This window comes from Aquila chrysaetos, chromosome 5 (genome assembly GCF_900496995.4).
Source record: "Aquila chrysaetos chrysaetos chromosome 5, bAquChr1.4, whole genome shotgun sequence".
Lineage (NCBI taxonomy): Eukaryota > Metazoa > Chordata > Aves > Accipitriformes > Accipitridae > Aquila > Aquila chrysaetos.
The window spans coordinates 46,649,899-46,672,985 of record NC_044008.1 but is presented as its reverse complement, the minus strand read 5'-3'; the positions used below and the strand labels follow the sequence as shown (position 1 = coordinate 46,672,985).

At 39.1% G+C, this 23,087-nt stretch overlaps 1 protein-coding gene across 1 annotated transcript in view; it reads right to left on the bottom strand.

Moving 5' to 3' along the window:
- The window catches only part of PRTG (protogenin), an 88,055-nt gene that overhangs the window by 46,520 nt on the left and 18,448 nt on the right, over positions 1-23,087 (bottom strand). The window contains 5 exon segments of the mRNA XM_030016074.1: positions 462-621; positions 1,234-1,392; positions 2,553-2,690; positions 3,022-3,155; positions 4,131-4,275. Coding sequence (XP_029871934.1) covers positions 462-621; positions 1,234-1,392; positions 2,553-2,690; positions 3,022-3,155; positions 4,131-4,275 — 736 coding nt within the window.

The following is a 23,087-nucleotide window of genomic DNA, read 5'->3' as shown; positions in this document are numbered from 1 at the left end:
CTCAAAACCTGCCACGTTTATGTTTATGCCTGCAAAGCCAGGCACAGTGAAAACAAACCTGTAAATCTATTCCCTGCCCACAAAAAGCAGAACCTTAGGGCTGTCATTTCTTCACCAGCTCTTTAATATGAGCTGCTCACTCTTCAGAAGTAGTGAAATGGAGCCTCAAACAACTAGCAAGATTCTGGTCTCTGTTACACTACTGTAGATCTAGAGCAACTCTGTGATAAAACTCTTCAGTTTGCCCCCCAGGTAAGGCAGTGATCACAAAAGCTTTGCTGAGGATTTTAGGTGTTGACTAATCTGCAGTCTTTCTGCCAAGGAATTGTCCATAACTACATTTAATGTCCAATTTCATGTTTACTTGAGTTACATCTTCCTTAGCTATGTTTAGTTACTGGAATATCATCCTTTGGTAGCATATCACTAGCACAGCTCTCACACATCAATTGTAATCTTACCTGTTGTACATTTTTATTCTACCATTGGAGTGTATTCTCCTTCCATTTTTTAACCATGAAATTTTGGGAGCAGGATTTCCTTCTGCCTGACAAGCAAAACGAGCAGTACCAGCTCTAGGCCTTGTTAAACTTTCCGGCCATTCCACAAATGAAGGTGGAGCTACAGATAAGTAACAGGGGGAGGGGGGGGAAAAAAAAAAAAAAAAAATCAAGCCCCCACAAATGCAAGGACAGTCAGAATGATAATGAATTTTCCACACACAAACCTCTCTCCTCAGGCCACTCAAATACATATACACCCACGCAGAAAGCACGTTCCATGTCAACAAAACACATTTGTTTAAAGATACATACTATCTGCAGAGATAGCAAAATTTCTACACATTTTTGTTCATGGATTTATGCATACAAACAAATCAAACTCCAGCCTATGACATACTACTCACGAAGCATACATACATATTATATTTCTACTTTCTTACGGGATTCTTTTTTGTGTTGAAAGCCTGTCTTCCCAGAGCAAATATTGCACCTGGGTATCTGCAAGTGCAAATGAACTGCTAGTTTATAACTCAAACATTGAGTATCTGACACTTCTCATCTAAGTCAACACACAGAAGGCAGCAGCCACAGTTCTGTGATCTGTTTCATCTCTGCAGTCTCCCTACAGCCCTTGGTGCGCTGTTTGAGATAAAAATTCAGCCCAGTACATAGCACAGCTCAAAACAGACACAAGATGTTAAAAAACACTGTGAAGTCAAAGCAGGCTCACCCAGCACAGTGAGAGTTGCCATTGCTACGGTGAAATTTCGTGTGCCTGGAATAGTGGCTCGACAGACATACACGCCTGCATGCTGCACCTTTACGTCAGAGATCATGAGGTTCCCATTTCCAAGGACACGGGTATTGAAGACATCAATGGACTTATGGTCTATTTGAGAGAGTGGGAGAAGTGTGGTTACAAGGCTGTTCAATGTATCTAAATAACTTATCTAAATAGGGTTGCCTAGGCAGTTATGGCATAGATTAGAGTTTAAAAGTCAAAAGATGCAAAGGGAAATCACAGATGAGCTTTCAGCGGTTTCCATTTTGCATTTCCTTTGCTCTTCACTCTAGTCATCTGACCATTCAGATGGTTGGGCCTCACCACTTGGTTAGTGGTTTAAATCTGAAATTCACCATCACAGCTAAAAAACTAATGCCATTTTCCCAGTTAGCCTCCCCAATTGCCTTGCACTATGATTCAGTGCATCATCCACATCATCTCTACAAGCAGGGATCATCTATCACCTTCTGAATTATGCTATGGATAAAATGAGTATATTTGATTACTATATATTTTCTTCTATTTTCACAGCTCTGTGACTGTTAGGTAACTTTTTTCTTACTTGTTTGTCTATAAGAGCCACTGAATTAACCAGGAAAGATATGTTTATTTCTCCCACTTTTAGAAATAAAAATGTAGGAAAACTTTTCATGATTTGCTTCTACAGGTACCGTCCTGAATTTCACATTTAGGTACATGTCAGAATAAAAACAGAGGTCATTTTCATGGAAAAACGCAATGCACTGATGAGTGCTATTATTGTTATTGCATTCCCTCTCTTCTCCCCTTCCAGGCAGACTACTCAGAGTTTGACTGTACCTATCCATGGTCCAAATGGCCCATTAACACAAGGTCCAAATCACGTTCACATAGTGCTTCGAAGAAGAAGAGGGGGAGAAACGTTTACAGGATCGTTTCATAGCATGCAACCGCTCCAACCCGCCCTAACTCACCCCTGATGCTATTCCAAGTCACAGAACCCTGGAGGTCACTACCCTACCCGGCACTTTGCCCACACTGCACTGGGAGCAGTGCAGGATTGACAGCAGAAGCAGGGAGTCAAAAGCCTCAGAAAACCTCAGGGCTTCTTAACAGCAGTATGGAAGTATACAACTGAAAGCATTTCACTTATCCTGCCCTAACCTAGTAATAGCTACCCACTACATGAAGCCTTGAAACCGTAACCTAATTGCTGAAATCCTTTCTTTCCAGTTTCACTTCCTCTCCACAGGCTGAAGGTCATATGCTGTAATTTTAAGACCTACCTAACCGGCTCCATGAGATGATTGGCTTTGGATTCCCTGTGGCTACACACTCCAGTATGACAGTTTGATGAAGAGATGCCGTAATGTTTTGAGGACCAGCTATTATAGATGGCTTGTGTAAGGGCTTCAAGTCTGAGGCTTTGGAGAGAAAAAAAAAATTTAGAAAAAAATAATCAAAGAAAGTGGGAACAGTTAAACAAAACTCAATTAAATATGAAACAAAACATGACTTTTTTTAAGGATGCTCAAAATTAAATTTACACCAAAGCCTTATTTCAGTAATTGTGGAAACTTACACTGAAGGGTATTTTAGCCACAAGGTACAAGCAAGCAAAATTCTTATTCGGGCACGTGGTTCAGAAGACAGTTACAGCTCTTCAACGCATGTAAGTGTTTTTGCTGTAAGTGTTTTTGCTATAATGTAAAAAAGAATATAATGCCATTGAAAAAAATCTCACATGGTGAGTACCTGGAATAACACTCAGCACTGCCTCAGTGCTTTTACGTCTATTGGCTATTGTTGTGGCAACACATCGATAATTCCCAGCATCCTTCTGTTCAACACCATAGATTTGAAGAACTCCTGTAGGTAAAGCGGTTATCCTGTGAGAGAAACAAACAAAGAAATGTAAATAAACATTCAGCCAGTGAACACCATCATGGAATTAAGTACTACATTTACAGCCATTGCTACACTGACCTGGGAACAGCAGGCTGGAGACTCAAAAACATTCTCTATACATGACTCACCTCCCCACATTTCTGAACTACAGGCAAGATTCCCCCCAGCACCACGATGAGAGCAGAGGAATTAATTTTCAACAGGCAGATCCTTCTCAACCTCAGCATACTATTCAGGTTGGCTGATTTTTGGCAGCAATTTCTGATATACTGACATAACTGGTATATGATTCCCAGAAACCTACCTACGCTTTCAATTTTTACGTTTCTTTTTTTACCTTCCTTTGCATGCTAGGTACCCTTAAACATGTTCAACGAAAGTTACATGTCACGAAGGATGGGAGTAGGTTCAACAAATACAATCGGGACAGGGAAAGAATCTAGCAGGTAGCAGGCTGTATGCTTCGAGTTAATCAATTGAAGAGAAGTACCCCTGTGCAGAATTTCCCTAGCATTAAGTGTTTTAACTCAATTTTCTGTACATATAATTCTTTATTGGCCTTCTAAAGAAAAACAGGTTCAGCATCAATTCTTCTGTGAAAGCAATCCTGCTAGTTCAAACCACCCCCACAGCCAAAGTCCACCTATTCTCTATCCCACAGCAATTCCCATTCCTGAGGATGACTTGCATACAAAATTCACCAACAACAATTCATAAGTCAATGAATACTGTGTAGACAATAACGGGTCATTCTGGTCTGCACCCGTAACAGCTATTTAAAATTAATTCACAACATAACACAACATAACTACTAGCTATTTTAATAGTTGACATACTACACACATGGAACCTTTTTTTATGTAATGGCATTGCAAATAATCAGATTTTCTTCTTGTAGCAGGCTCAAAATTATCACAGAAAATAAATGACATTCTAAAACATGCAACTCTACATACCTGTCCATGACTAAAGGTAAAGTTGTTCGATTCACTTCCCATGTCACAGTGGCAGGAGGGTTTGCTGTTATTTTACAGGCAAATCGAGCTACTCCACCTTCCTGTACCTCAGCTGAAAGTGGCTGCACTTCAAATGCAGAAATGGCTAAAAATAAGAGAACATTGAATTTAAAGGACTAAAGCAAGGAAAAATTCTTAGCTAAACCAAACTCCAGATCATAGATCAACTTGCAAAAATACCCAGAAATACTTCAAATAGTCCTCTTTTCTACATGCAAAGATAGGTCTAATTCCCTTGCCAACTTTGCTCGATAGCATGGTTTCCTTGTTTGAAGGTTTACTTAAAATAACTTTGCTTTAACCAAATTAAATAAAAAAATTTTTCATTGAAAATGAAAATTACACTTTCAAATAGAATTAAGCATACAAATTGACTGGCATGCAGCTGGAAAGCATATCAATTATTAAAGTAGCAAAGCTCATGTCAATTCAGCTAGTTTGGGACTGGCTCCACTACACTTTAAAAAAAAAAAAATTTGACTGCAATAAAAAATTTCCAAAAGAACCTTTGGTTCCTGACGGTCATATTTTAGTCCTTTAATAATACTCATTTTAGTAAAAGCATTTGCAGAGTTGTACAAGTTCACGTTTGATAAGAAAAAGAAATAAAAACCAAAAAAGATCTCAAAATAAGTTTAATCATGTAAGAACACTTTCATCCCAACAGTCCAAGCAGTCACCAAGCAGATGCCTGATGCACAGAGCATCGATATAATTTTGAGCATTTACAACCTAAGGAGTTCACAAAATTGAGCCAACTGAAGTGGTAGATCAATAAATACCTTCCAGCTAACAGACGCCTAAGAAATTGATCAGTAGTTGGATTTCTTTGCTCAGAAAATAAAAGCCAAAGGGAAAGGAATACAAAACCATCTAATTAATTGCTTATTTACTGCTACTTACAACATAATTAACAGAAAGAACAACTCTTCAGAGGCAACTCCTTTTAGATAACTCACAACACAAATAATTCCATACACATTTTCACCCCTTGTAACTACAGAGGGAACAATCTCTGCATAAACTCAATGGCACTAATCTGCTTTTTTTAAAAAATCAGATTTCAAATAAATTTCTACTCTTGTATAAATTATACAGAAACATGTTTTCAATAAATAAACCAGTATTGGTAAGTTACCCATCTCTTAACATTCAAGTTTTGTGTTGAAAGAATTCCTCTATTTTACTTGTTCATTAATTGAAATGGTTTTTCATCCTATTTACTCTAACATGTTCTCAATAATTTCCTTCTGCATAGAGGACACATACAGTACTGATGCACAGCTCTAATGAACACTTCTTGCCTCCGTCATTTTAATACTACTGCATAACATCAATAGATTAATATTGGAGTGTGAAGGAAATGTGACATCACCCGGTTGCTTTCCCCTCCATGCACAAATTAACTCCTAACATAGGCCTAACTACATAACTTAAAGATTCCTATTACTAGCATACCTATTTCACTTCCCAGGTCAGAATAAATCATTTTTTTGCACTACATTCCTGTAGTCGCATTAGCACTGCAGGAATGAGCGTTCCTAATCATACCAGCTGAGTGAAAGCGTTGCAGCTTTGCGAACAGACCTACCAAAGATTGTGATTAACAAGACAACCAAACCGCCTTGTACAGCAATATCACCTAAAAGTAGTTGCAGCCACATGATGCAAACACTGTGGCAGTTGGAAACTAGGTCTGGGACCTCAAATGTGAGTCAGACTCCCAGGACACAAGCAGAGATGCTCCTGGTATCCATTTTTACAACCAGTCTCTGCTTTTGGCAGCAGGTCCCCACAGCCCCAAGCACACTCTGCAGTCTGGTCCGTACTCATCTTCACCACAGGCAGAACCAGTCTCTCTCAGCAGCAGAAGTTAACCCAGTTCCCTATGTTCCACTTTTTGTTCTTTCTTTCCCTTTTGAGCAGTACCAGGTTCGAGAACAAACAAACAAACAAACAAAAAAACCCCACAACTTGCACAAAGATGTTACAACAGAAGTCTTACATTTAAAGCCTGTTGGGGGGAGACACAAAAACAGTTCTCTCCTTAAACAGATTTTCTTTTGATTGCTAAGGAATCATCAGAAGAAAAAAAGAGACTTAATAGTTCTTTCCCTACCTACAGAAGTTCAGCTTCACAGAACAGAAAGACTCAGTGCAAGTCAAATAACCTGCACATACACCAGGTTGTTCCCATAACTTTCTGGATTTGCTTCCTGCTGAATTTGATGTAGTCCGACTCTCCTGTAGTTTTCTACCACAGAAGTGGGAGGGGGGAAGAATCCCCTCTTGTCTTACTTCCTCCCTTCCCTCCTCCATTCTAATTCCTCTCTACACAGACAACACGTGTTCACCTGGAGTCAGAGTATTTCCCTAGTGCTGTTCTTAACAGATTTTCTAACAGAAAACATTGTGCTTCGCAGTATGATGTAGCAAACTAGGCAAGTCTGCTTAGCTTTCAAAATAAAATCTCTAGGAATGCAATAAAGGCATAGATAATAAGAACACCACAAACCAACATAACATGAGTTTCAGAGCCATCATGTAGCACAGCTGCACCACACTGCCAGTGGCATAAGGACAGACCATTTTAACAAGGCAGAAAGGTAATTATAGAGTCTTATCGAACCAAAGCTTTTACACAACTTTAAAAGTTTCATCTCCATCGGAACTACAAAATCATACCCAGAAATTTCTTATATTGGTACGATTATTTAAAGGGACAGAGTGAGACACCAGAAAGACAATATTTGGTTTTCATTTATGTATATAAAAAGAATGATTTCTTTCCATGCATCTGGTACATTACAGCTGAAGATTAAAGACAGAAGTGAGACTCTCAAGAACTACAAAAGAAACTGAGGAAAATTAGTATTTCACAGAACACAAAATGTCATTGTGATATGAAGCAAGAAGAGATTCAGCTATACTATTCAGAAAATCCAACGCAAGTTGTTAATTGAAGCTGATATTTAAATAACGTATTTCCACCAACTACAGAGAACTGCACAAAATCTTCAGAAAAACTCATTAATGTCACTAAATGTGTTTTTAGAAACAAAAAATCCCCACTTATCTCTCATTGAAATTTATATTGTTTATCAGTTTAGCTCAATACTTGCTCCTGCTGTATCTTGTTTCTTTACGCAAATCTCTGGTTTCTTCTTAATTCTGACTTTATTTGTTCCAGTAAAATCTGTTTTTACAAGTCTATTGCTGTCTTGTGAAACCTGACCTCTTTGTAACAGGCTTGTTTTCATGGCAAGCACTGATACCAACTCAGAACCCCAAGAACAAGTCATTAAAGCAGTGCTGTTAAGAGGCCAGAGCTCTATAAAATGGATAAGAAACAAAGTCTCAAGAGACATACGTTGTTCCCGAACACAACCCTGCAAAATGCAATAAACGTAAGTGCCTTTTTATTTGAGTTTTCCCCCTCTTCTCCAGTCTATTTAATCATTTTGTTCCCAGATTTATAGCCAAAAGAAAACAATTAATGTTACTCCAAGAAGCTGATGATCCCATCCTTTTTAACTTGCCAGATACCAAACACTGCTTACAGAAGAAGAAAACAATAGCTAGAAACTGTATTCACTTTTATAAATTCATGCAATTTTTGTGATGGGAACATGTGTTTGTATAGTTACTTTTGAGTATGAATATCTTTGATGGCATAGAAGACACAGTTCTGTCCAATGAAGTTATCTATGCAGAGAGAAATCAGAGTTCAGTTCTGGTATGAGTTCCCTCATTTACCATTGAGGCAAATATCCACAGGCTCAAAAACCAAATGATTACTTGCTGTCACACGCTGATTAAATATTAGAGAAACACTGCTGATGTCTCCTGCACCATACATGGATTGAATACTATCCTGCATGCCTGCAAAAAAATTTTGTGCACCTAAACAGGTTTACATAGATTTAACTATTAAGCTACAAAAAAGTAAAACTTAAGAAGCTCATCCCTCAAACCTTTTTTTGTTTAAATACAGCAGCAGTCCTTTGCTCAATTTAATTTAAAAAAAAAAAAAAAAAAAAAAAACAAACCAAAAAAAAACCCACACAACACACACCCACTTCATTCACTCCTGAAATGAAGTCCTGAAGCTCATTCAAACACAAGTCCAGGTGACTTGTTCCCTTACATGCTGCACTTTCTACTCACGCATTTTGTGTCATTAAGTGATTTTCTGAATGAGCTTTCTTAAGAGGCAAAAGAAATTCCAACAACCTATATGTTTATTAGTGTTAAAGCTTGCTGGTTTCATCAGAGCTGACACTAGCCCAAGGCTGGACTGCAACTGTGTAATAAACTGAAAGAATGGAAGATAAAACCCCTGAACTGAAATTATTCCCTGAACTGAAACAGTAGCACAGAATTGGATTTCATCTAGCCAGAATGCAGCAAATATTGAGAAATTCTTCAGCACATGATACCGACTGCTTAAGTGTTTCTCAAGAGATAATGGCCACTCAGATAGATGAACTGCTCAGGTGGAAAGAACAAAAATGCATAATGCCATTTGTAGAACTTATGTGTTAATGCTATTGAGAATTACACAATAGCCCTAACCCTTCAAATGAAACCAAGAATCTTTTCATTTTTTTTTTAATTCTCAGGTGAAGAGGTTTCACTTAGAGAAAATGAACTTGTATGTTAAAGAAAATCTACGGCTTTTTCCGAAGAAAGGGATTTCAGGACAGCACATGACAAATTTAATATTGAATTTTCTCTTCGTGATGTAGTTTTCATGATGCTTGCTCTCTCTGAGCCAGTGTTTAAAAATGCAATAAATGCACATGTGTATTACATTCTAGTACCGAAGCCAACTTGCACATATTTTCCTGGAGTTTAGTGCAATTTCTCAGTCTTTGCAGGAGCAAGGCTTAAAACAGGCTATGAAAGGAATTCTGCCATGCTTTTCAGCTATATGGACACATATTTCCAAATGACTTGCTACTCAGATGGCACACTCTGGTCTGGATCTGGATTGGGAATAACCTTTACGTGACCACTGACAGATTCAGACACACAGCAAGACTACAGACACATAGCTATTGTCCCCATTTCTCATGAAGCAGTTGGAGTACACAGAGCTGGAGCTGTCGTCAAGTGATCTGATGGGTGAATCTTTGCTGAGTTTCCCAGGAGATGCTAGTAAAAATTAAATAACATATTTTGGAGCTCAAGTTCTCCTTAGTACATACAGTTCAGAGGTGAATGTCACACAAATGGAGCAATATGGGTAAAGGTTTTCATAACTGTAAGTGAAAAGGGATTACTATGAAAGGGCATTTACAAGCACAGTGATTTCTTACATTCACCCTTAAAATTTTAATCAAGTGTTGTTTGACCTAGAATTATTATTTTTAAAATGAGGCATAAAAATGAGAGATTTCAGGAGAAAACAGAACCTGACCTGTAAGGAAAGATTAAAGAGCTGGGACCTGATTAGCCCTGGGAAAGGCCACTGAAAAGTGACATTCTTACAAATATACAAAGGAGATATTAGAGAGCACAGGGAGCGATGACTCTCATTAATCAGTAAGAACAGAACAGAAAAAGCAGGAAGAGGCTTTAGCTCTAGCAGGGGAAGTTCAGGTGAGGTTGCTAAAGGGAAATGTATTAGCAAGGAGCAGGCAAGCAAGGGAGGCGATACAACTGCTAGCAAAAGGGGTGCCTGGGCTGTTGCCTGTCCGTCTGAGGGTAGTCACACTGCTCCTGCCACTTTCCTCACACCACATGCTGCAGTAAAAATCCTTTCACAAAGAAAATAATTTTGTCCTTCAGAAACATCCAGTATCTATTAGTGTTTTGTTTTGTTTTGTTTTTTCCCCAGGCAAACACACAATTCAGAGAAGATTTGCATGAAGAGGTTCTTCAGTATTCCAGCCCTCCACCTCCTCTCCTCCCCACCTCCCCCTTCCCTTTCATTCTTCTTTGCTCTTCAGAGCTTTATCAGTGTAGTACATTTTACATCAACAGGCCCTAAAATCTGTGGATATAAGATAATGAAGCTAGTAAATAAACAAAAGGATATCTAAGAAAGAGTCAGTGCCAGAAGCACCTCTTGGCAGAACATGAGTGTCAGTCAGCAAACGATCCCCTAAAGGATGATAGACAGCTGAAGCATGCCTCAGCTCAAACTCACCTGGAACCACTATTGCTGGACAACGGTTTGTACACTTACTATTCAACAGCTGACGCATTTGAGTAGCTTCACCAATATTCTTACACATCTCCATTCTTTTCAAGCCAAGTAAGTCAATAAACTTATTTCTGAGAAAAAAGTGGCAAGATGATCAACAGGTACGAAAGGTAGCCTCTGATGCCTCAACAGCTGTTCAACTACATTGGAAAGAGGAAGATAGCCCTACTGATTTTTAAAAACAAAACATCAACCTACTTACTTAAAATTACATATTCAGGATTTGAAAACAAGTTGAATTGGAGATAAGTTTTACAGCAACATAAACCTAAACCTTTCAATCCAAAAAAACCCCTGACTTTCTTTAATCAGTATAGGCTGCAGTCTACAAATGAGTGCTGCTTTTTTCAGAAAGACATCTGTGCAAAAAGAACAAACAAAATGTGCATGCAGAAATCCAAACCTTTAAAAGTAAAATATTATTGCCTTTTAAAAAATTTTATTATGAAGCAGGTTATAACCTGTTGTGTTTCAATTTAAAATTAATAGTTTTAATTAAAAAAAAAATCCTAAAGCCAACTTTGTCATACAACATACAATGATCATAGTTTCATACTTAAGTATGGAACCCTAAACACACAAGGAAAATCTCTTCAGATAGCTGTAAAGTCTCATAAAATAGGATTTCTAGGATGCAGATAGATGACAGCTCGAGGTATTTAAAATGCCATATTTTTAGTAAGCTGCTAAGGAAGCAGCTTATACATCAATTCATGCAGAAGCACATAGTCTCTAAATGTCATCTAAGAGGATGTGTATTTTGCTCAAGGAGTTGGAAACATGCTGCTCCTAGTTCACTAAGAAATGTGGCTACAAGTCTGATTTAAATTATAACTTACAGTCTAGATACAATACAAACATCTCCTTTGCATTATTATTTAAAGCCAATATAACATCCTCCCAATCAAGTCACCAAAGTACCAAGAATCTCCCAACTGATTCTGAACATCTTCAATTACCACTAAATATGAATATAAAATAGCGGATATGCTCATATAAAGCATGAACATCAGAGAACTCTAAATTCTAGCAGAGACTGCCTTAAGGTTCTTGATCTAACATGTCCTTACAATTCACTGTGTCATGATGCACTCAAACAAATTTCAGTAACCGTTAGGCTGCTAGACCAAGACCAAACACATGGACCAGTATAATTTTCTTGTAGTCTCCTGTCAGAATCTGTTCATTGTCTCTTTTTTCCGACTTAAATTGTGAATTTCTTGGCACAGGGACTGCTTTTTTTTCTGCATTTGCTCAATTACAAGCAAATGCTGCCTTCTGCACGTCTGAGACCATATCTCAGTTTACAACAATCTTAAATCCATTAACAACGAACCTGGATTTTTGCTTCCCTCAGGTTCTCTTCCCTTTTTTTTCAAAGTATCCTTTTCAAGTTTCTCTTCATTAATGCATGTATCATTCATCAGGACTACCATACTGAACATAGGTGCTACAGTTGATGAAAGGGATTATAATGCTCAGCGTTTTCTTATAAATTCCTGTTGACTTTTTTTGGTACAAATTATATCTGTTTTCAGCAAAACACCATAGACAATTCAGGTAACTCCACATCACTGGCCCTGTCTGCTCTGCAAAAAACCAGGACCTGCAGTGTTGTGGGTCAGCGGGGAAGCGAGTAGGACCAAGATTGTAAAAGAAAATTTGCAAAGTGCCAGCCTGACTTCACCCAATGAATCTCCTGTGTTTAAAGAAAATAAAATTTAAAAAAATAGAAAAGGAGAAAGAGGAAAACAAATTGAAAGAACTATTATAACTATGTTGAAGTCCCTGTTTGGATTACTGTAGTTAATTGCACCTCTTACACAGAATAAGTACGCACTTTGCAAGTAAGCACAAGTAGATTCAAAATTGTAAGTGTGATGGGTTGACCCTGGCTGGTTGCCAGGTGCCCACCAAAGCCGTTCTATCACTCCCCCTCCTCAGCTGGACAGGGGAGAGAAAATGTAACAAAGAGCTTGTGGGTCGAGATAAGGACAGGAGAGAGATCACTCACCAATTACCATCACGGGCAAAACAGACTCAACTTGGGGAAAATTAACTCACTTTATTACAAATCAACCAGAGCAGAGTAATGAGAAATAAAACCAAATCTCAGAACACCTTCCCTCCACGCCTCCCTTCTTCCCAGGCACAACTTCACTCCCGGCTTCTCTACCAACCCCCGCAGCAGCACAGGGGGACGGGGATGGGGTTTACGGTCAGTTCATCACACGTTATTTTCTGCCGCTCCATCCTCCTCGGGGGGAGGACTCATCACACTCTTCCCCTGCTCCAGCGTGGGGTCCCTCCCACGGGAGACAGTCCTCCACGAACTTCTCCAACGTGGGTCCTTCCCACGGGCTGCAGTTCTCCATGAACTGCTCCAGCGTGGGTCCCTTCCACGGGGTGCAGGCCTTCAGGAGCACACTGCTCCAGCGTGGGTCCCCACGGGGTCACAAGTCCTGCCAGAAAACCTGCTCCGTGGGCTCCTCTCTCCACGGATCCGCAGGTCCTGCCAGGAACCTGCTCCAGCGCAGGGTTCCCACGGGGTCACAGCCTCCTTCGGGAACCCACCTGCTCCGGCATGGGGTCCTCCCCGGGCTGCAGGTGGAGATCTGCTCCACCGTGGACCTCCCTGGGCTGCAGGGGGACAGCCTGCCTCACCGTGGTCTTCACCACGGGCTGCAGGGGAATCTCTGCTCCGGCACCTGGAGCATCTCCTCCCCCTCCTTCTTCACTGACCTTGGTGTCCGCAGGATTGTTTCTCTTACATGTTCTCACTCCTCTCTCCGGCTGCCGAAATACCGCCTGTCCCAACTTTTTCCTTCTTAAAAATATTATCACAGAGGCGTTACCACTATCACTGATTGGCTCGGCCTTGGCCAGCAGCGGGTCCATCTTAGAGCCGGCTGGTATTGGCTCTCTCTCGAACACAGGGGAAGCTTCCAGCAACTTCTTACAGAAGCCACCCCTGTAACACCCCCCCTGCTACCAAAACCTTGCCACACAAACCCAATACAGTAAGTCATTCTGGAAAGCAACCAGACAACAATCTGCTGTTGTCACAGTGGAGGCATTGCTACAGCTGCAGCAGCAGCAAACTAAATTTTACTGATACGCAATGATCAGGTGAAGACAGCAGTACCATACTAAAGAACGTGTCTTCATAGAATTATGAGCTAAACATTTGAGGAACAAATCATCTGACATCCTCTTTATTGAGCTGGATAAAATCCAGCACAATTGGACGAAAACTTAAGACAAAGTATTAAAAAAAACAAACCCCACACACAACAGAGGAGGAGACTACTTGTTGGATTTTGCTTCTTGCAAAGTATTTTCCTTTAACTGGTCCTTCTCTAACTCCAATGATCAGGCTCGATTTTATCTTATTTTGCTTTTCTTTGAAATACAACCATATGTGTTAGCTTGGGACCAAAACATTAGTCCTCCAGTCTTCTTGACCACTCCAGGCATAAGAACAATATGCTTCTGAACTACGGACCTCCTGAGGCTTAGATCATAAATGCAAGCATCTGCAAAGACTTTATCTTCCTTCAGTCTCACTCATTGTCTGCACAGATATTTTCCTCCTTTTAATGGCTATTATTTAAGGCAAACAACTGACTTTGAGACAGAACTGAGTTCCGTCTGTAAGAAGTGATATCATACAGAACACATTCGGGCCTTTTAGGCATAAAGGAAAAGGGTCAGTTCATTCTGACTGTTATAAAAGAGTAAAGAGAAAAAGACTATAATTCAAACAACATACTGATAATATCATTCTTGTAAATTACCAGAGATTTAACTCTTCTGATAAATTGGAAGTATGGCTTTTTCCCTAAGGCCAGCTGTTATTTTTAATTTCTGCCAGTGGTTGGAAAAATAAGCTTAGCTAAAATACATTTTTTTCTATATCCTTTTATTTTAAAGAAATAATCTGAAGTTGCATAGTTTTGTACTACTGTCGCATAAAACTTTAGTTTAATATACTTATTTTTAATTAATAACCAAAGATGTATACAGTGCCAAAAGCCTGATAATTAAACTCAGTTGGAACAAAATGAGTCTTCCCCCTGCCCCCCTCCCCCCAAAATCTGAAGCATCACTAAATAAATAAATACATAAAATCATCAAATAAATCATACAGGATGCTGACATCACTGCCAAGATGTTCAGAACTCAATGAAAATTCTGGACAACACTATATCAGGTGCTTAACATTTTACACTAGAATTTTAAAACTGTATTTTTTTTTCCTCTGTATTAATCCCTGGCAGTAAATGTTATCACACATTGACATATTAATGAGCTGAGAAAGCCTAACAAAAAGCAACTGATAGCAATAAAAGAACCAACCAAGCCTCCTCTCCTTCTCCCTAAAATCTGAAAAACAGGGAGGGGACTGTAGTGTACATAAGCTCATCCTATGCCTCTCCTCAAATTCATGAATTCATAAATTAGGGCTCTCAAGATGGTTGTTCTTCTCACTTGCATGCTTAGAAACACCTGTAGTACAAAAGGGAGGAGAATAATGACCAATCCTGTTCCAACTACTCATACACACTGCCCGTGCTGCACACCCCTGCATAACTGCAGGAGAGAAGAGCAGAATATTGCATATTACTCTTATCTAATACGCAAGGAAGTCTTGATTACAGGTTGAATCTCTAACACCAGTATCCACAGATTTTAGTGTCCTTGAACTAACCTGAGCCCAACCACACCTTCAGTCCCAGAAAGGCAGTACGGACCTATAACTCCAACTGCCTTTCTTAACATTTCAAACAAGCTTTTCCAGACAATTTCCCTTCCAAAGGTAACATACATTATAAAGGATTATTGAAAGAGTTCATCACAATTTTAAAATCCATACAGGTGTGTGTGTATATATATATATATATATACACACACACACACACACGCACATATTCACACACAGTATAACTGGGACAGTTACAGAAACCACAGTCTTGAAGCCATCCTACTTCACCTCACTGATACCTTGGAAATAGCTTTGCTAGAATGGCACCTTGTACCCTCTAATCCAAAATTAAACTAAACCCTTTTAATGTGCAACAAGGAGATTGCTGCTATTAATCCCTGGATTTTAATAAGGTACTGACACTAAACTGTTAGACATGACTTCAAAAATCAGTATTTGCTTGAAATGTCTGGAAATGTGGTCATCCTTGTTAAAGGGCATTCATTTTACCTTTCTGTTTTGTTTTCCAGCTTCATATTTTAGCTTTAATTTCTGCGTCTCCTTTGTTCTATCAAGCTGGTTACTAAGAACTCACTCTTAAAAAGACGACAGGATACAGACCTAAGATTACATGACAGCAACACGCTAGTTTGCCATTAGTGAGTATGGCATTTAATTTCCCAATATGAAAAATAAAATCATTTTCCTGGAAAACCTAGAGGTTGCACCATAAAAAAGAAAAAAAAAAGAAAAAAAGGACCTAATTCAGATATTACATAACAGAAAATAAATATTTTAAGGAAGAAAATAAAAAAAAAAGGCAGGAGAGAGATGGAATCAAACAAACTGTAGTGTTACATAAATAAAAGGACTCCTCAAACCACAGTATCCTGTCAGTTTAAAAGCCCTTATAGCCAGGTGTACAGTTTTTACTACAAACATTGCTACAAAGCAAGGCTTGGTTGGCACCAAGTTGGTGTTTCTACATGCAAAAATATTTCAGTACTTTTCAGATTCTTTGTTAATACCCTTTCTCCAGAAACATCTGAACATTCAGGTCAACAGCTAGCAGAGAGCCTTTTCACAAGACAAAAAGCTACAGAAGAACAACTGTGCTGGCAGGATGAAAATTCTACAGAAAAATCCAATTGCACATTTAGCCCTAAATCTATATTGCCAATACCTCAGAAAAATCAGGAGGTTTTCCTCAAGAATAGTTTTGAAAAACGCCTCTATAATCACCCCAAGTGGCAGTGAAACTGTCTTAAAAGAAATGTTTATACCTTGACTTACTGAAATTAAACCTGAGGAAGAAAAACCTTCCCTTTAGCAAATAAGCAAATGGTTTAAGTTTAAATACATGAAAACTTTTACCATGAAAAATTCTCGTTCAAGACAAAAATGTGAATTTGGTTAAGGTAACAAGTCATGTTTCCTTTAGTCTACACTGAAATGAAAAGTAGTCACAGAAATGCAAATAATGCTCCCTTTTTTAATAAACTCTCCCTAAATTGTTCAGGAACACACAGAACAAAAAACCCACAGCCTGCTGTGTATACTGGAAATATCAGCAAGCAGGATAGCATTTAGCCTGTGACCGTGCTATTTGTGAAACAGATTACACTGTGTATTTTCACAGATATTTCTTGAGTTAAACATATTTCCAGGATAAACGTAATACACCAATTTTCTCTTCCTAAAATTAAAACAAAAAGATACAGAAATGTTTCTCTATGACTTTACCAATATGAAGAAAATTCTTAGACTGTGATAGTATGAACACCATAGCAGCAGTTTTGAAGACAATAGTTCAGAATTGTATTGAAAAAGGAGTCCAGTCTCAGGCTATTACCTTAGAGCATTACAATTAAATCATAGGGAGGTTAAATGAGACTGAAACAGCTGCACTGATTTGACACTATCAATAATTGATATGGGACACCTATTAATATGTCTATCCCAAAGATTTTTCTTAACTATTTGCCATTTAGAATCTCCTAGCAGGCATTTTAACATTTTAAAGAAGGTAGATTGGAATTACAGCTTGTACAGAATGCAATCATATTCTACAGTGATCGTTATTATTCTGATGCTTTGGAAAACACTGCGGAGTGGGAAATTACACAGCTGCATTTTTAGGAGCCACTAGCTTAGCACTACAACTTGGGTTCCTCTTCCCTTCCTACCATTTTTTTTTCCTAAGCCAAAGGATAGATTTTGTCAAAATGGGATGATATTTTGGGAGCTACTGGCATAGCTTATTGGCATCCATGCACTTTATGTTGACAAATCCAGAGAGTTTGAGAGCCAGACGTTTAAGACTGTTGACACATATGTCTTCATTTTTTCCAACCTGTTGACCAGTAGGAGTCTTATCCTTGATTTCAATAGGCTTTGAGTCAGGGCCCTACCTTAGAGAGATAAGAGACCCTTTATTGAGAAAATACCGTGCCTTCTCAATTCTTTAGATGATGTGTGTATTACTCCAGAACTCCAGCATATATTGCTTTGTTGGTATCAGAAGGAGGGAAGAAGGAAGACTGGAAGGGGAGTTGTTCTGGTTTGTTTTACTAATCTCTACAATTACTTTTTTTTTTTTTTATATGAGTGCAAAATATGTCAATACTTCAATAGAAAACACAAACTTAAACAATAAAAAAAAAAATTTTTAAAAAGTTCCAAATATTGCAAAAAACTAATAAGAAACCCCATTTCTACAGTGTGAAAGACATATAAGCACACACTATGCACCAGGTTTGGCCATGAAATTTGACATTCCCTATAGACAAAACTGATCCTTCACACCATGTGCTCCTCACGTTTCAGTTCACAGAATAGTATTGGCAGGTTGTAGGCAAGGAGCAGATCTTTGAGGCATTAGTCTGCGAGACCCTCTCAAAATCACATTTTGAGTTTTGAGGGACCAGAAACTTCTCTGCACATAGGGGTAATTACAGAAAGCTTTCACTGATAAATACCAAGCAGACCCCAGATGAGGTAATGAGTGAGGATTTGGGCCATCTGCCCTTTCTGTTATTCTCAATTCATTACCTCTGCTCTGGACAAATCTTCTTCAGGGCCCTGACTGCTAAGCTAAAGGATGAGCTCTTTTACAGAGCTTACTGCAGTTTCGCCTCCAACAAACTGCCAGTCAATTACATCTGGGAAACAGTCTGCTCTGCTAAAATTTATGGTCACCTTATTGCAAAAACATTTACTTCTAGCCTACCATATACTTAGTTCCACCACTAAAACTAAACAGAGAGAGGGAAGTGTGGTGGAGAAAGGAATAGGAAAAGGAAGAAACAATGGTATGGTTTTTTTTTCCTTTCCCCTCTCATATTTTTGCCAACCTGCTGACAGATATCTAAGAAGTATAATTTTTAGACACTTTCCAAACTAAGATGCAGATCATTAGGAATTACTCTCCAATCTCTGATAAGAAGGGAGAAAAGGAAATAAATCATTAGCTTCATATATAAAAACCACACTTTTAAAATACAATGCAAAACTGTTTCTTTGTGCGTTAAAATCTTTACACACCAATGTCCATGATTGCCTCCCCAACCAAAAAAAAAAAAAAGGTAGCTTTTGCCCAGTCACAAACTAGCCACTACTTTTCTGGTCCTGAAGTATGCTATAATATAAAGGCAATGAAATGGAGAAGCAAAGAGGTCAACAGCCTGAGCACCCTTGAACAAAAGTTCCCTTGGAGACGTCAGCTGCAATCTCATTTGTTTCCTCTAACACTTTCAGGTCCCCCCTGCTCCTTTCTTTAAAGCTCCTAATTCAGTGGCGGAGAAGTGATCACTTTAAAAATCTCTGTACAGGAATAACCAAGTCTGAATATGTCCACTGAAGATCACTAAGCTCTCCACTGTTTGGGTTGGGACTAGATTCTGTGAAAGTGTTTCTGGCCACACACAGATACACACACACACAGACACAGTTTTCACCACCAGCTTCTCAAAGTTAAGACCAGTCTGAAGTTTTGTATGTAGTATTTTCTCTTCCTGAAAACTTTAAAGTAGACTATTCTGCACTGGGTTTTTAGGGAAATGTACTGATTTATTCTTTCTTTCCTACAGTATCCTCTTATTCCTTCTTTCTTACAATATCCTCAGAAAGTAGGAACGTATTGTCATCTCCACATACAGTATGGAAACTATTGTGAGCAAGTTTCTGATCTATCCCAGTGCAGAAAGCCAAGAGAAGAGGAGGACTCAAATGGAGGCATGCTGAAGACAGTTGATGGAAAAGAAGAAACTTGACAAGATAAGGAAAAATTTCCCTCCCCCCAGTAAGAACTGAGAATAGCCTTTTCCTTGTACATCCTGACTTTCCCAAGTTTGTTTTTGTTTTCATTAAAAACAAAGCAAAACTTTCTTCCCCTCTTGCAAGAGCTCTTTAGAAGTGCAAGGTCTGGAGACAGGGTCTCACAGACCAAGTTATCATCTTTGGCTGCTCCAGAGAAAAACAGCAGAAAAAAAGAACAAATGAGGCATGTGGTTCTGGAACAGCCTCTTTCGTGAGGCAGTTTTGGAAATGCAACCGCTTCCTACACAGATGGACATCACCGGAGGCAGAAGCAAGCCTGGCCACTGCCATTTAACTACTGTCTCAGAAGCTTTCAGTCCTGTAAATGTTTGTTTTCTGGGCACAGGACACATCAAATGGCACACCAGACTCTCAACATTTAAACATGTGGCTGTCTGTCTAAGCATTCCTTCTTGGGTAAAACTGTGAATTCAAAATTATTATATTAAGCATCACCATACACCAGGAGTCTCTATGATACTGATCCATTTTTTCAAGGATAAAAGCAATCATTTCATCTTAGGATATACTGTACTTTACAAAAGATGCTCTTTCCTTTTGCTAAACAGGCAGCATATGTTCACCGTAAATTTTGGAAAGCGTTAACCTTAGCAGCAGAAAGAGTTCATAATTAGCATGTCTGCTGTATGTTAAGAAAAAACATGAGAAGAGTTAAAGAAAATTGGCTCCTCAGAAGTGGATAATCACCCTTCAAAAAGTTCTTTTAAATGCAGAAACATGCATGCAGGAACAGAAAAGTACAATTTGACAAGGTGACTATTAGACTGTACTGTTCCCTCCTCGCTTCTTCAGGCCACTGGAACAGACACGCAGCTTGTTATTCATGACATATTAACATAACTGTGACAATAAATGGGATCCTAGGCAGCACCAATGTGCTAGAGAAAATAACAGGAGGATCCTAACTGACATACTACCAAGCTATGAGCGCCTTATTTTACTGTTTGTTCTCCAGTCCATCAGATGCTCTTAGAGCCACACTGAGATGATGACCCAGGAGAACTGCAATGCGGGTGCATGCATCAAAATTCCCAATCTGTGAAGGAAGAACATAGAGGATAATACACCCAAGTCTTTCCATTTTACCTTGGTCAAAGCAGCTAATTATATTGCAACAACAGCACTTTCCACCTCTTGCAGCTATGTGTAAGCTATTCACATAACCACATATATTGCCTTACTACACCTCAATCATTTAGTAAGTGGCAAAAAATAGATCACTGCCACCCTGCCCAACAAAACCAGGCATACATATCACCTCAGGAGTTATCACTAGCACTATTTTAAAGGAAATAGAAGATTGAGGCTTAGAAATATGTGATTCTATATATTCAACAGTTTATTGATGGTGTAACTGACATACCCTACTGAATCATGTAAACAAGCATAAGAGATTTGATCTTTTCACTTTTGAAGGCATCCTGGCTGGGGTTTTCCCTTCTCAGTCTGTCTATCATCCAGGCAACAGTGTGTGGCCACAGAAGTGCACAATAAATGCTAACGCACTTACCAACAAATTCCCCTCTGCTCTTCTGCAGACAAGAAATGTAGGAAATAGTACAGAAAAGGCACACAGTAAGCCACATTAACCAGCTTCAAAGCTGTTCTACTTGTGTGGCTGCATGCATTCAGGAAAAAGAACACACCACTTTCTCCCTTGCAAGGGCTGCTTTCCTTCAGCAGTTTGCCAAGTGATTGCCTTCTAGTATGTATGCTTAATCCTACAGATGCCTTTCTTTGGAGTTGTTGCCATTCTGTGAAGAATTAGTTCTGCTTAATAGCCCAACGTTGCAAGGGGAACATCCAGCACAGTTTTGCACTTTATGACATGAAGAGAAGGATCAGAACAGAAGCAGGATTGTGCAACAAAAGATGTATCCCTTCACAACTATCCTAATTTGGCATCCAAAAAAAAAAACCAACCAAAAAACAAAACCACAAAGAAAAACAGAAATAGAAAATTAAAGATTTACTGCTATGATTCCAAGGTTCCTCAAAGAACAAAGAGCAACAAAAATGTAATAATCACTAAAGCTGCCCCATTCTGATCAATGAATTTCACTGCAGATGCCAGCAGAAGGGTAAGACCTCTATTTATCAGTCATGTATCTCTAAAAATAAATAAATGCTATTCCTGGCTAAAATAAAACAAGACCCTAAGTAGAATGCAATACCCATTCTTCACCTCACCCTGCCCAGCTCATCAATCAGAGGAAGCACCACAGAGCGCATCCCAGTACAGGAGCGGGGCCCCACACATTCCTCTGCTGCGCCGCCCACCACTGCGCCTTCCCTCACATCTGGGGGGAGGCAGAGGAAGAGGTTTCATTTCATACAGTGGCAAACTGACACCATCCACATATGAATGAGCGTAAGCTGATATGGAGTTGCTGTAAGTCTTCAGACTGTCAGAAAAGCTATCCCTGAGAGATACGAGCACTCTCCATTTTTTGCTTACAGTGTTTCAGAATCAGCATCTTAGGATGAAAGACCCAATTTCACTGCAAAACACTGAGGAGAGGCACTGGGAATTCAAGCCCTTCAGCCCCCTGTCCAAATGTCAATATTGCAGCATTCCCATGGGGAAAAGAAAGAGATGCCTCCACTCTCAAGGGCCAAACGCCTGCAGCAAATTTCCCTACCACCAAATGCCCCCCTACTGCATTACACAGCCCAGAGAACTCTCTCCAATAACAGTCTTTCTACAGAGGGTTGTAAATAACAGCAAAATTCTGAATGTCTTAAAGTTTGAGAGCAGCAGGGAAAAAGACAGAAACAAACTTCACCAAAAAAAAAAAAAAAGTAACAAAAGGCATTGTCAGTACTGCTTATTTATTGAAGTTACTTAAATCCTCTAATTAGATGTTTACCTGAAAATTTCCGGAGGTAGGGGAGGAGGAAGAGTTTACAACTCTTGCCATTTTCACATAAAACAAATCACAAGTGTGGCTTCCAGATAAAAATCATATTGCCTTCAATGTCACAGAAATCCCTATATTTTTCCCCAAGTATATTTCTCTCACTCCCTTATGCATCTGGAAAATATCCTGCAAATTTGTTCTGAATGCACCATAAAAGCCCTCATATCAAAGGCAAACAGAAGAAATCAAAAAATTTTGTCTTTAGAGGAAGTTACCTTGCTATGGGTGTTGACTGCTTGTGTGGGAGGCAATAGTCAGATTTGCAGTTTGCCCAGTCATAGTGCAAGCAAATAGCCATGTTCTACTAAGTAGGTAATACCTCTAGTTATTAGAGTACTTATATTCGCTAATACACAATGACAACTCATTTTTCTTTTCCATGATTTTCAAAAGCTCATTACTTATCTCCAACTCAAGGCCATGAATCAAAGCCACTAGGAAGGCACCAAGGGAAGTGTTATCTGGGGCACAGAGAAGCGAGTACCTCAGACATCATGCTCCAGCCTGAAACAAGCCTGCTCTGAGAAAGGGGACTGATCCCTGGGAAATGCAACCGCAGACATGAAAAGAATACCACCAGGCCTCCATGAAAGAAGGAGGCCTATTCAACAGGTGTTGTACTTATCCCAGATTTCTGACACACACGTAGAGGTGTGTAACAGAGGAGAGTTAAACAAGGTTAGATTATCTCAGACTTCCTCTCTTACGCTCTTAAGATAGTT